At 53.8% G+C, this 13,427-nt stretch overlaps 3 protein-coding genes across 4 annotated transcripts; 1 reads left to right on the top strand and 2 right to left on the bottom strand.

The window, feature by feature from the left end:
- Positions 1-156: 156 nt before the first annotated feature.
- LOC121603410 (serine/threonine-protein kinase stk11) lies at positions 157-5,531 on the bottom strand. Of its 2 annotated transcripts, none has more exons than XM_041932064.1 (7): positions 4,250-5,531; positions 3,763-4,125; positions 3,557-3,693; positions 3,304-3,489; positions 3,078-3,235; positions 706-2,982; positions 157-625 (listed from the first exon to the last, which is right to left on the bottom strand). In XM_041932064.1, the coding sequence occupies exons 1-6, from the start codon at positions 4,751-4,753 to the stop codon at positions 2,630-2,632; spliced, it is 1,701 nt and encodes a 566-aa protein (XP_041787998.1). In that variant the 5' UTR covers positions 4,754-5,531; the 3' UTR covers positions 157-625; positions 706-2,629. The 2 variants fall into 2 exon arrangements, with proteins under 2 accessions (XP_041787998.1, XP_041787999.1); XM_041932065.1 differs by having other exon boundaries at positions 692-2,982.
- A 145-nt stretch (positions 5,532-5,676) lies between these two features.
- LOC121603409 (DNA polymerase iota) lies at positions 5,677-10,183 on the top strand. The gene has a single exon (XM_041932063.1). It carries the CDS (start codon positions 6,902-6,904, stop codon positions 9,317-9,319), a length of 2,418 nt encoding a protein of 805 aa, XP_041787997.1. The 5' UTR covers positions 5,677-6,901; the 3' UTR covers positions 9,320-10,183.
- Positions 9,978-13,419, bottom strand: LOC121603408 (isoleucine--tRNA ligase, mitochondrial). The gene is made up of 4 exons (XM_041932062.1): positions 13,162-13,419; positions 10,757-13,058; positions 10,189-10,681; positions 9,978-10,070 (listed from the first exon to the last, which is right to left on the bottom strand). The coding sequence occupies exons 1-3, from the start codon at positions 13,339-13,341 to the stop codon at positions 10,242-10,244; spliced, it is 2,922 nt and encodes a 973-aa protein (XP_041787996.1). The 5' UTR covers positions 13,342-13,419; the 3' UTR covers positions 9,978-10,070; positions 10,189-10,241.
- Between the last annotated feature and the right edge of the window lie 8 nt (positions 13,420-13,427).

The raw sequence follows: 13,427 nt of genomic DNA on the forward strand, positions 1-13,427 counted from the left end.
CAGTCGTCAACTCGTACGACTTAAAAACATGCCCGTTATGGGTTCAAGCTCTCCGAATGGAGCGTGCCCCCATACGTCGTAGAACTGACTATCCTGCTATGTGTAATCAGTAAGTCACTAAAAGGGAGGATACAGGCAGACTTTAACCGACAACGGTTGTTGTGCCAAATCAAGAAGAAGATTATTGGATGTATTTAAAAACAAAAGAAAAAACAATCAAATTCCACAAGACCCCCCACTACGCTATCGTTAAAATAGTTTTTCAAACTGCTCCTTAAACGCGCTAATAGCTTCCTCCAGCCGTTGGGTTTTCTCCTCTAGAGAGCGCTTCTGTTCAAGCAGCAGCTGCAGTAGCCGCATTACCGCCACTGCTTCCGACTCACCGTCGTCCGGATGGTCCACCATCATCACAGGCGGTATGGTCACATCGTCGTCCTTCATCATTTCCAGCATTGTGCGATGCAATCGCCTTATGTTGCACAGTTTATCCTCACACCATCGCTCGCTGGTCGCCAGCTCGGTGCATATCCGCTGGATGCTCTTTATCCGGGCCTCAATGTCAAACTGTTCCAGCGGCCGTATTTTGCTGCCACTGCTAGCCTCCATGGTGGGAGCGTGTGGTACGCTGGAAATAGGGGATTTAAAATTATGAAAATGCTCTTTTTTATAGTTTCGCGACATAATTGCAAACCTGTTTTGTACTACCTTGACTTCCGTTGGCCTGCTGTGACGTTGACAGCTTGTTTGAAAAGGACTTGTAACCCCTAGTTAACTAGATGGACCAAACCAACACACACAACTAGCAAACAAGCCATAAAACACCAAACGGCAATACGGTGGACAAACTATTTTCTCTCTTACACGCAAACGATTGTTTTTATTTTCAAGACATTTTTCAATTCTGTTTCTTTAATGATAATTTATATTTAAAAAAAACTATATCGTCCTCTCTCTCGCTCTCTATTAGTGTCGTGTGTGTGTGTGATCTCACCACGTTTTGGGGATGTGTTTGTTTGTGGGTCGCTTAAGCAGGCTTAAGCTTAACAAATTGCTTGCTCTGCTTGCTCTTAACGGCGCATCAATTCCGGACGCATCGATCCAGTCTGTCCTGTTTATGCAACTGCGAACTAAACTACGAACATGTTGCTGGTTTTTGCTATATGGCAATGAGGCTTTCTGTGTCTGTGTGTATGCATCTTTACAGCACGTGCTCTACATGGCGCTAACAGTGAGCCCGGCTCTCTTGCTGGAGGAAACGCTTTAATTTGTAATGTATATTTTCCGCGCCGGCGTATCCGACGTGTAAAGCCCACCAAGAATAACGTAAGGCAATTAGCCCATGCGTGGCGTTTTCTACTTTTTCTCGTGCTTGTGTGTTTGTCTCTGTGGCTCATTATGGCAAGGAAGACTGGTTTTGGATGCACAATATGCAATGCGATAGTGCATGCTGCTACCGAAATGCGTAACGCTTTTTGATCGATTCACTTCGCATAAATTACAAACTGTACTAGGCCCTCCTCTCCCCTTTTCCCCCTTTCCTTCACACTTCCTTAGTTAAGAATCACTTTCTACGAGATAACATGTTTGTTGCGCCGTACCCACCCGAAATGATTTCTTACCGTGACTAGGAAACTTCGACCGCGGGTCGATTTACATCGCTGTTAACGGTTCAGCCATTCTCGAACATTCCTATCCCATTATTATTATCTATAATAATAGCTCTCTGATAGATGACTGAGAAACTGAGGGCGTATGCTACTGCCACATCACAAGCAGTGGAGTGGGCCAGCGGCGGGAGGATCGATCGTCAAGATGCCGCCTGATTGATACGCAAACGAATCCGACAGTGCGCAGCACCACCGTGCCAACCCCATCGCAAAAGGCAAGACACAATCGCTGTGGTACAGCAGCTATTGGCAAAGCAAACTGTACAACTTTACACCTGCAGTGAAGCAATAATAGATTGCTGAATCGCTTTGGTTGTAATATAGAATTGGAGAAAAGGGAACCGAAAGAAAATCGTAATACACTTTAACGCATCCATGACCATCCTAAGCACACTGTTGCGAGCACATGCGACTTGCGGATGGTACGAGGACACGCTCGAGGGTAGGAATTTAAACGGGAAACTGATGCAAAGATCTACCGCTTTGCAGCCTAACTACTATACACAGCTTAAAAACGCAAAATGATGCATTAATTGTAGTTGGGAGATTTTTTGTTTGACTGCGGAATTCAAAAAATACACTAGCTACTTGAAACGTGACCGGCAACTTCACGCATCATTACGCTTCGCAAACAATCCTCCCTGCGCACACCTCCCTGCGTGATGGCATCCTGCGCACCGTTGGGTTGCACACGCACCCGGATGCCTAACGAAACCTGAGTTTAAATAATAATTCCTTGCATTGATTCACTTTTAATTTTTTGCTCTTCCGATCCTGCCGCGTCGCGTCTCGGCTCATCTGAGGTTTGTCGTCCTGGTTTACCACCGGCTTAGATTATTCAAAAGTAAATCTTAGTAATGATACGAACAGAATGAACAACAACATATACAGCATCTATCCACTACCGCTTACCACACACCACCAACCCCTCGGGGCGCGGGGGGGGGGGGGGGGGTTGGTATTCAGGACTGCCGGCAATGGGGCCACTTGCGCCAAGATATGCACGATACAGTTTTGCGCGAGCGCCGCTTGCCGCTGCTGCTGCTGCTGTTGGCCGTCGTGGCCGGGCAGCTGGTGCCGATCATGTGCCGGATGCTCGGCTTCGGCGACAGCGAGAAGCTGCGGGACGGACGCTTCTCGACCGTCGAACGACCGCTGCCACTGTTCGGCTGGTTGTAGTAGGCACGCCTTAGGCCCGTCTCGCTGCCCTGGTCGTCGGTGTGAAACGACAGGGAGTCCATGGTCGGTGCGGGCAGGTAGGCACGGTCGTACAGTCCACCCTCCGTGTACGAATCGTACTGTTGCCGTGCCATTTCTAACAACAACAATAAAAAAGACGGAAAAGGAAAACAAAGACATGAGATAGAATAGAAAATGAAACCCCCGGCGAACGGCGAAGCCCACGCGCACCATTAATGTCGTGCTCGGTGTAGTACGGCATGTCACGATCGTTTCCATAGTGATGAGCTATCAGGTAAGGCAGCACGGTGGAACATCTATTCCAATCGCCTTTCAACGGTGGTATCGGTACGAGGGGGCTGGTCGCATCCGGTGCAAACTGGAACCATCTAAAAACAACAAAAAAAGGGAATTAACGGCCTAAAAATTAACGGGATCAAATAAATGTGCGCCCTACTCATGGTGCCGGATCTGCTGCAGGGTGAAGCGTCTTCGGGGATCCGCCTGCAGTATGTTCACGAGCAAGTCGGCCAGCCGCGGCTCTAACCATTCCGGCGGATTCCATTCACATTTGCCTATGTTTTCTAACAGTTTATAAATATTATCACCTTCGAACGGATACAATCCGGTAGTTATATTGTACCTGCGTGGAAAAAGGGAAGCAAGCATTAGCCATCGACGTACGGCCGCAGTAATCAACCAATACTCACAGTGTAACGCCCGTGCTCCAGATATCAACTTTAAATCCTGAGAATACCTCGTGTCCGTTTGCAATTTCCGGCGGCTGAAAGGCGGGCGAACCTTGCCCGGTCGTGCATTCGTCCGTGGGTGCGAAAGTGTCCAGTGCCTGTGCCGGCGGAAGCAAAAACCGGAGATTAGAAAATGCTAACCACGCCGCCCCTGCAAGCGTACTGACCTCCGCCACACCAAAGTCGGAAATCTTCAGCGTGTGGTCCAGCGTTAGCAGCAGATTGCCCGGCTTAATGTCCTTGTGTATGATGCCGCGACCGTGCAGATACTCCAGCCCGTCCAGCAGCTGGACGAAGTAGTCGTGCGCCTGGTGTATCGGTAGCCGCTTGTCCGGCACCGAGTCCAGCATCTCCTGCAGCCCCCCGACGCAGTACTCCATGATGAGGTACATCTTCTGCTTCTGCTCGTTGTACAGCACGTCCAGCAGCTCGATCACATTCCGGTGCTGCAGCTTGCGCAGCAGCTTGATCTCGCTCCGCACATTCTGCTCGCCATTTGGAATGCGTCGTAGTTTGCGTTTGGTGAGTATCTGCACAATCCAAACAAAAAGGAAACGACACTCGGTGAGCATGGGAAAGACCTTGGGCTCGAGCTAGAACCGCACCTTCCCCCCGTGGGAGGGAAGGAAATCGATCCGCAGGGTTACGTCTTACCTTCACCGCCCGTCGATTAAGCGTTTCGGAATCGAGCACCTCCTTCACCTTGCCGTAGCTTCCCTCGCCAAGCACGTCCCCCATCACGTACTTGCCGACCAGCTTGCACTTTTTCTTCTTCTCCTGGTAGATGATGTCCGAGCTGTCCACCCGGTTAAAGACCGTGCCACCACCGGTAGGGTCGAGCGATTCGAGCGGCAGATCGAGCCGCTCCAGCTCATCGTCGTCGTTGATCCACTCCACCGCCGACTGCGTGTTGCACGTCCTGTACACCTCCTCCAGGTCGTCCTCCAGGCTGTCGGACGGCTGCAACCCACCGTCCGGCGACGGCTCATCGCAGGCAAACGCGAACCGATCCTGCCCGTGCGCGTGCTCCTCGTCCTCATCGCTGCCGTGCGCATCGTTCACGCATGAGCCGTTGTTGTTGTGGGTTGCGCTCGTCGCCTTGCTACGGTGGCCACCATCGTTTGAGTACTGTATTGCCGCTGGGAAGCTGCTGTTCATTGCTTGCACCGTGTCAGCGAGAAAGTGGAAAGGGAGGCCGAAGGTTGCGAGGTTGTAAGCAAGTGCGGAGGAGGGGATGGCTTGCCGAACGTAACACTTGCTAATCTTCTACCGTGTCTACCGCGCCTCTTCCTGTGCTTTTGAATGTGTGTGTGTGTGTGTGTGTGTGGTGTGTTAATAGGGGCAAAGATGAGGGGTGTGCGTTGCTGGGTACGTGCCTGGGCGGCGACGAGCTGAGAGGAAGGATGTTAGAAAAGATCGCCCAACCAGTCACAACCAATGTACGCGCAGCGCACCGAAAAAGGATCGGCCGTGCAGTCGGGCGCGCAATCGGTGCGACGAGCCGTCGGTGTGGGGCCAATCATTAAGAACGGTAAGCCCGGAAGGCCACTTCGCACACGCCCTGTCGCGAACGAGCGAACAAACAGACACAAACACACGCACACGGCGGCGAACGGAAGCTTCTACGCCCTTGTCCCCCCCCCCCGGACAGGGTGGTGTAACAACCACTTCGCTTCGGGAATGTGTCCTTGTGTTCGCGATGCTGGGTCACCACATATACACAACACACGCGACTGCCTGCTAGCCTCACATATTCGGCCACCAGTTCCCCTGGGGATTTACGTTGCGCCTCAGCTGGCCCAGGGAACGGGGGATGGCCGGACGCGCACGCACACGTGAATTACCAGTTGCACCCAAGGCCGGAGGAGGCCAGCCGAAAAAGGAACTACGGAACGTGCAAATTTAACCTTTTGTTATTTTGTTTAGCAAAAAACTAATCACAACTAATTGACGTTTCATTCGCTTTTTTTTCGGTGCGTTTGACAAACGTTCTAGATAGCCAGAAAAACATACACCGATTACTGCGAAAAGGTAAGCTGTCACTGACAGAGTTAGAATTCGACCAAGGGAATGTAAACGGAAGCTGATTGCTTTTGTATCCCTTCAGAAACGGATACAGTAAAACTGGTCAAACCAAGAGTATGCTGAAAATGTACATAAAATGGGCAAGAAAACTCGTATCATGGAGCAACAAAAAATACCTTTCGTGCCACACTTTAAGGAAGCAATTGTGAAGTGCAGAAACTATTGAAAATAGCCAATTGAGGGTTCAACATAAACCCCATTCGAAACGTTCGATTCGTTCCTTGGGCAATGGGGAAAGCCGTCAGACGTTTGGGCAGGCGTGAGAGAGCAGCATGCGGCGCGAGCGAGATAACCGCATGTCGCCTGCAGTAAATGATTTGTGAAACGTTTTATGCATAATGAAGTTGGTCATCGTCATCGCTCAATCTCGATAAAAAAAAACAGCTGCTTGCAGCTTCCGATTGTTTACACACTGTTTAAAAAAAGCTCGACAAAACGGCATGTGCTAAAGCGCGAACGTAAATACTCCCGCGAAACAATAGAGTTCCGTCACACATACACGCAAGCACACAACGGAACTGTAGCGTATTTACTGCGGCATCAACGCTAGAACCGACAAGAGGAAGGAGACAGAGAGAGTCGATGTGTTGTGTTGTGCTGTGCCAAGAATCGGTGTCCCATTCGGGGTGACAAACGGGGGAAAAGAAAGTTACCAAATTCCCCGCCGTCAGTGACCAACTTTCTCCCGAACGGGGTCGGAGCGGGACCAACCGACAGGGGTGCAAAGCAATCCTACCGGGTCCGAGACGAGCGATGTGCGTTTCGTAAACAAACAGTGTGGGTTTGCTGCAGAAGCATCTTCAGCTGCATCATTCGGCCACACCGATCCAGCGGCCAGCATAAATGTGTCGTTACCATTGTTGCCTTGCCCACCACCATCCAGTGCAGCCGACGGATGCGCTCGTTTGAATGAAATAGAGGGCCACAGTTCGTCGATCCCTTCACTAAATTGCGCCGCCACTTCGGACCAGCTCAACCGATCGGGCAGGCGGTCATTGTGTACACCCGTGGTCTTCTGCTGCCTATGGCTGCTGGGGTGCTGACGCTCAAAATCATTGCCGTAATACGGCCACCATCATTAGCACTACAAGTGTCATCCGGTCGATCCGGATCTGTACTCGAGTTCTTGCAACCACAGTGAGGGAGTTAGTTTTGTGCAACAGTGTCATTAACAGGCGCTGTACGAACGCGGGATAGTGAGTGCGCGAGGCAGGCACCACGATGGACAGTGCAAAGGACACAGACGATGAGGAGTGTGTCCATCCGCGGGTCATCATTCACATCGACATGGATTACTACTACGCCCAGGTGGAGGAAGTCCTCAACCCTTCGCTCAAGGATAAACCGTTCGCGGTGAAGCAACGCTTTTGCGTAGTGACCTCGAACTACATCGCGCGCGAGAAAGGCATCAAGAAGCTGCAGCCGGTGAAGGAAGCGCTCGCCGCCTGTCCCGAGCTGGTGCTGCTCAACGGCGAAGACATTACCAAGTACAAGGCGATGTCGGTGCGGATCAACGAAATCATGCACCGGTTTACGCCGCACGTCGAGAAGCTCGGGCTGGACGAAAACTATCTCGACGTAACGGAACTGATCGCGGAACGGCTCGAACAGCTGGAGGGGGCCGGGGACAGTGCGGCGCTGGCAAAGCTAGACTTTGTCCAGGGGTTCATACACCCGCCCCGGACCGATGAATCTAGCGCGCTCGACCAACCGTCCCACCGGGAGACGGACCGCGACCTGTTCCGGCGCTGTTGCTGCTGTGGCTGTGATCGAAGACTGATACTGGCGACGCACCTGGCCCAGGAGATACGGGACAGCATATTTCAGGAGCTGGGGCTGCGATGCTGTGCCGGCATCGCGCACAACAAGCTGCTGGCCAAGCTGGTCGGTGCCGTCCACAAGCAGAACAAGCAGACGGTGCTGCTGCCGACGCACGCGACCGCGTTCGTCGCGTCGCTCGGTTCGGTGCGCAGCCTCACCGGGATCGGGGAGAAGACGGCCCAAACGTTGGCCGACAGCTGCGGCATCAGCACCGTCACGGATCTGCAGTGCATCGAGCTGGATCGGCTCACGAAACATCTCGGCTATGAGCAGGCCGTCCGGCTGAAGCAGCTTGCCCTCGGGCGGGACGATACGGTCGTGCGGCAAACGGGGAAACCGAAATCCGTCGGTCTGGAGGACTCCTGCCCCTCCATCTCGGTGCGGGCGGATGCGGAGGACAAGTTCCGCCACCTGTTGGTGCGGCTGGTGAAAAACATCGCGGACGATGGCCGGGTTCCGATCGCGATCAAGGTGACCGTGCGCAAGTACGACCTGGCGAAGCGGACCACCCACCGGGAGTCCAAGCAGGACAAGCTGCTGCCCTCCATGTTCCGGCACGTGGGCGGCCGGCTCGTGCTGGCGGACGGAGCGCAGGAGAAAATTCTCACCATCGTGATGAAGGTGTTCGAGCGGATGGTGGACCTGCGGCAGCCGTTCAACATAACGCTGCTCGGGCTGTCGTTCTTCAAATTCCAGGAGCGGCGCATCGGCAGCAAATCGATCGCCAACTTTCTGATCAAAAAGTCCGACATCGAGGTGCAGTCAATTACGAACCTGAGCAACGAGTCGATCACGCTCAGCGACATTAGCTTCTGCTCGAACAAGTCCGCCCTGTCGCAGTCGGCGATGGACTGTGAGCCGTGCTGCTCGTCCGACGCCGGTTCGGTCGCGTCCCTGTCCGGCTCGGAGTCGGACGCGGAACCGTCGCCGAAGAAATCGCGCCGTCTGCTGTTCTGTCAGGGCCGGCGGCCCGCAAGCACACAGGACCGGCACTACGGCAACAGTGAACCGGACGAAACGACGCTCAGCAAGCTGCGTGTCGCCGATCTGCGCTTGAATTCCAAAGAGTACGATCAGGATGCCCATCCGTCCGGCGGCACCACGGAGGCGGTTGCTGCTGCCTCGTCTTCGTCTTCGCCGTCGTCCGGTGCGCCGATGGACGTTTCCACCAGCAGCAGCACGGCCGCAACAGCAGCAGCGAAGCAATCGTCCTTCTTCCGCGAGCGAATTGCGACCGACGCATCATCATGCACGGTGCTCCGGCCAGCAGCAGGCGCGTCGAACGATTGCAGCATGGCAACCGCGGCTGGCAGCAGCAGTAAGATGGAGGTTAGCGTATCATCTCCCTCAGCAGCGGGGTGCGATCGTGGAGCATGTGGGGACCATCAACAACAACACCACCACCACCACCACCACCACCACAACCGCTACCAGAGCGAGCAGAAGAATCATCATAGCAAAAGTACAAACCTCCTTCCGCCTAGCGTGGATCCGGAAGTGTTCCATGCGCTGCCGGCAGACGTCCAGCAAGAGCTGCTCGCTAACTGGCGACGAGCGAACGGTGCCGGCATGCTGAAGACGGCCGGCGGTAGTTCCAGCGCAGCGGGAATGGCTCCCTCCAGCAAACCGAACCTGCTGGGGCCGGGCGCCAGTGGGAGCCCAAACAGTACTCACAACAACAATTCCACCACTAATAGCAGCAGTAGTAGCAGCAGTAGTAGTAGTAATAGCAGTGCCCCTTCCACGAACGCTGCCACGACGACCGGTAAGGGTAGCGCTAAAAACACTTTACATCGCTACTTCGTTAAAAACACGTAGCATCGTTATCTCGTATTAACTGTCGCATCTTAATAGTATATATATACATCGATGTGGTGTGTCCTTTTTTCTCTCTTTTGTTTCATATCGATGGTAAACACACTGCACACAAACGTCCGCGAAACGTCCGGCCATGACACGGCCCGCACACGGTGTACGGACGGAGCGCAAGGACAGTGTTGGTTTTATCGCTTAGAGTAACACGTTCTTGAGTTGATTTGTTTGTTTCATTGTTTTGTTTCGTTTTTTTTTTTCGGCAAATTTGGCGCTCTCTATTTCGTTTACACCGTTGGGCACGCTATACACGGCCGGCGAGTGTTTTAAATTCTCAATCGGAACATAGGCGAAGAAGTACTGTTCTTATCGTAATCGTTTTTTGATTTTTAGTTTTCCTTATAGTGTGTGGTGATTTATGAGTTAAGCTTTTGCTGAAGAGATGTACGTTATGTGTTGTTACCTTTTAGACGTTTGCCGAGGCTACTACTACTGCCCCCAACTCTCTCTCTAACGGAGGAGACGAAAGACGTTGGTGGCGATTTAATTTCTTATGCAACTGTTTGTGTTTGGGTTTTAATTTTTGTTTGCTTCTATTTTTCCGTTTTTCTTTTCCCTACAACTTCATTTTTCATCGTTCTGTACATACTTACATTACTGAGCAAAGCATTGCACCGTACACAACACAGCCACTTCGGTTTGCCTTTCACCCATTTATCAGCAACAATCATTTACAACAACTTAAAATCATTCCCGCCTAAGAGGAGAGAGAGAGAGAGAGAGAGAGAGAGGGAGGTAGAAGAGAATTGAGAGAATATAATGTTTAATAGTGAAACAAATACAGAATAACAAGTTGTTAAACCGATCAAACCCACCGTTTGCTGGACTGGAGCCCCACAATTGCAGGCATCCGAAAGCCGCCCGAGAGCTACTGTCGTCCTAACACTGTACTGCATCGTTCGCAGATCGGTTGCGCTTCCGACACCAAGAATCGCCGGCAGCGCGGGCAAAGCGTTTTGTCGGACTTGGTGACGGTGACAGTGAACCGAGTTCCTTCAGGACCAGCCTGCTTCGGCGCTCCTTTACGCAGCGCGACGGATCCAACCTGTAGCAGCTCGCAGAGTTCCGTCGAGTGGTCGTGTGCGCTCGGGACGGGATGTAGCATCGATAGGAGAGCCAGATCGTTATCGTTGCACTCAACGGCCACTTCCAGCAGCCAGGTGTTCACGTTCAGCTGTGCCTGCTGATAGACGGCGTGACGTAGTGCGAGAGCACACTGAACAGCGTGCACCGATGCCGCCGCATCGCCTCCATTCCAACAAACACTTTGCCGCGTGTGTGGCTTGGATTTGTAGAAATAATCTTGCTCTGTGGAAGGGAAATTCCAACTAGATACGCGTACAGTGAACGTGCATGGTGGGAGCACAATGTCGTCATATTTACCATAAAATGTCCAGCTCTCTTCGACCAGGAACGGTACGATCGGCCACAGCACTTGTGCCAGCGTGCGATAGGTGTGGTCGAGGATCGCCCTCAAATGGCTATGCTGCTCGGGCGACCCACAGTACAGCCGGTCCTTGATCACGTGCAGATACAGCCCGGACAGTGTCGACAGGCAGAAGTTAAGTATGACCGCCGTCGCCCTGTTGTGCTGGTACGAGTCGTACAGGCCGAACGCTTGGCGATGGAAGCCTTCCAGCTCGTGCAGAAAGTATCGATCGATGTGCTGTGACTGATCGAGCACAATGGCAGGCGATGGCTTGCCTTCCTCCGGACCGCGGGGCGCCACCACGCCGAGCAGAAACTTTAAAATGCCACGCAGCTTCTGCACGCTCTCCGCCGACGAGCCGAGCAGCTTGTGGCTGACCGGAATCGAGGTGTTCTGTATGGCGTGCGCACACACCCACCACCGTAGCGCATCGCAACCGTACTGCTTTGCGATCTGCTGCGGACAGATCACATTGCCGAGCGATTTCGACATCTTCATGCCGTGCTCGTCCACCGCAAAGCCGTGCACAAAGATGGCCCGGTACGGCGCCTTGCCGCGGGCCGCCACACTGGTCAGCAGGGACGACTGGAACCAGCCGGTAAACTGATCCACACCCTCCAGGTACAGGTCGGCGACGCGCTCCTTCCCCAACACGGTCAGCCACGAAACGCCCGAATCGAACCAGATGTCGAGAATGTCCTTGCCCTTCGCCACCCGGTCGTGGGTGAGACCGAGCTCCCGCAGCACTGCCGCCGGTACCAACTCCTCCACCGGTGCCGTCCACCAGAAGTCTACGCTCCCTTCCTTCCGCAGCCGTGCATCGATGGCGGCAATCAGCGGTCCGCTAACGATCGGTTGCTTCGTCACCGTGTCGTACAGCGCGGGAATCGGTACGCCCCAGGCACGCTGGCGCGAAATGCACCAGTACGGCCGTTTGCGCAGCTGACCTTCGATCACCTTCTTGCTCACGTCGGACGACGTGCGCGGATAGATGTCGACCGATTTGATTTCCTCCAGCGCTCGCTGCTTCAGGCTGTCGGTATCGATGAACCACTGATCGCTGGCTCGCAGCATGACCGGTTGCTTCGTGCGCCAATCGATCGGGTACGAATGCACGAGGGTGGTTAGTTTGAGCGTCGAGCTGGCGAGTACCTCCGTCACCAGCTGGTTGCCCTCCGTGAGGGCATACTTCCCGTGCAGGAATGGAGGCGCCCTGTCTGTGTACCGGCCCCGCTCATCGATCAAATTCTCAATCGCTATCTTGCGCTCCAAGCACACGAGAAAGTCTTCCGGCCCGTGGGCCGGGGCTGTGTGCACCAGTCCGGTACCCTTTTCTGCCTTCACGTGGGCGGCCGGTAAAAATGGCAACACCGTCTGGTGGTTTAGCGGATGGTGATACTTCAGAGTGTGCAGCTCCCGGCCGGGTATGGTTTGCAGCACCGTCAGTGCAGTTTCCAGCTGCGTGGCTAGATAGTCGATGAGATCCTTCCCCACTAGCAGCAGCTCACCGGCGGCTGCGGAGCGTACTAAGCAGTAATCGAGCGCGGGATTGTAGCACACGGCCTGATTAGCGGGCAGTGTCCATGGAGTGGTCGTCCAGATGGCGGCGTATATCTCACCCCCCTCCGGACGATGGTTGCGAAGCGCTGCACAGTCGGCACCTCCATTCTCCAACGCTAGCTTTAGGTACAGCGAAGGGCTCTGGTGCGCCTCGTCGTACTCCAGTTCCGCCTCGGCCAACGCAGACTGGGACGAGGGTGACCAGTAGACGGGTTTCAGATCGCGATAGATCAGTTTCCGCTCATACAGCTCGTAAAACAGCTGCAACTGGGCACTAATGTAGGCAGGGTCGAGCGATCGATAGCAACCCTCGGCATCGTGCCAAGCGCCGGTCACTCCCCAGGATTCGAACCCCGCCTTCTGCTTGGCGATCGTTTCTACCGCAAACTGTCTCGCCGTGTGGCGGATTTCGCGTGCCGTTTGACCGGTTGGACCCGCTCGTTTGGCATTTTTCCGATTGAACGCTTCCAGCGCTTTCAGCTCGATCGGCAACCCGTGACAGTCCCAGCCGGGCACGTAGTGTACCCGCGTGCCGCCAATGATTTTGTGCTTCAGTATGAGATCCTTCAGGATTTTGTTGACCGCATGGCCCATATGCAGATCGCCGTTCGCGTACGGTGGACCATCGTGCAGGATGAACTCACTGTCCGCCGGCAGCGCGCTCCTGTTCCAGTGGTACAGTTCGCTCAGGCAGCTCTAAAAGAGGGAAACCCGTCAAAATGCTGCCAAAGTCAGCGTATTTCGTAACCCGATGCTGCCCCGTTCGCCACACGGCACACTTTGTTGCAAACGACTTTACCTTGCGTAGCTGTTCCTCGACCTGGGCCCGTTTTTCCGCACTCAGCCGGGCGGGGAACTTGGTTTTCGGCAGATTGACCGTGCTGGTGTACTTGAGCTCCGGCTTGGGGGCACTTTTCGTGGTAAGGTACCGGATCGTCGCTCGCACTCCAATCACCCAGCCGTGCTTTTTTGGCAACATTTTTTCCACACTGCGAGGATCGGCAATCGATTGGACGGCCGTCGTGCCAACCGGTAGCTATGTGTGTGTGTGGTGTTGTTTTGTTT

The sequence above is a fragment of the Anopheles merus genome, chromosome 2R (genome assembly GCF_017562075.2).
Source record: "Anopheles merus strain MAF chromosome 2R, AmerM5.1, whole genome shotgun sequence".
In the NCBI taxonomy this organism is placed as follows: Eukaryota; Metazoa; Arthropoda; class Insecta; order Diptera; family Culicidae; genus Anopheles; species Anopheles merus.

Bases quoted from the DNA above. Each gene is read 5' to 3' on its own strand.
- LOC121603408 (XM_041932062.1), bottom strand. From the start codon at position 13,341: ATGTTGCCAAAAAAGCACGGCTGGGTGATTGGAGTGCGAGCGACGATC. The intron at 13,059-13,161 runs GTAAAGTCGTTT...TCCCTCTTTTAG, and splicing joins TCGAGGAACAGCTACGCAAG to AGCTGCCTGAGCGAACTGTA. The intron at 10,682-10,756 runs GTAAATATGACG...TCCCTTCCACAG, and splicing joins AGAGAGCTGGACATTTTATG to AGCAAGATTATTTCTACAAA.
- LOC121603410 (XM_041932064.1), bottom strand. From the start codon at position 4,753: ATGAACAGCAGCTTCCCAGCGGCAATACAGTACTCAAACGATGGTGGC. The intron at 4,126-4,249 runs GTAAGACGTAAC...TGGATTGTGCAG, and splicing joins TTAATCGACGGGCGGTGAAG to ATACTCACCAAACGCAAACT. The intron at 3,694-3,762 runs GTCAGTACGCTT...CCGCCGGCACAG, and splicing joins CCGACTTTGGTGTGGCGGAG to GCACTGGACACTTTCGCACC.
- LOC121603409 (XM_041932063.1), top strand. From the start codon at position 6,902: ATGGACAGTGCAAAGGACACAGACGATGAGGAGTGTGTCCATCCGCGG.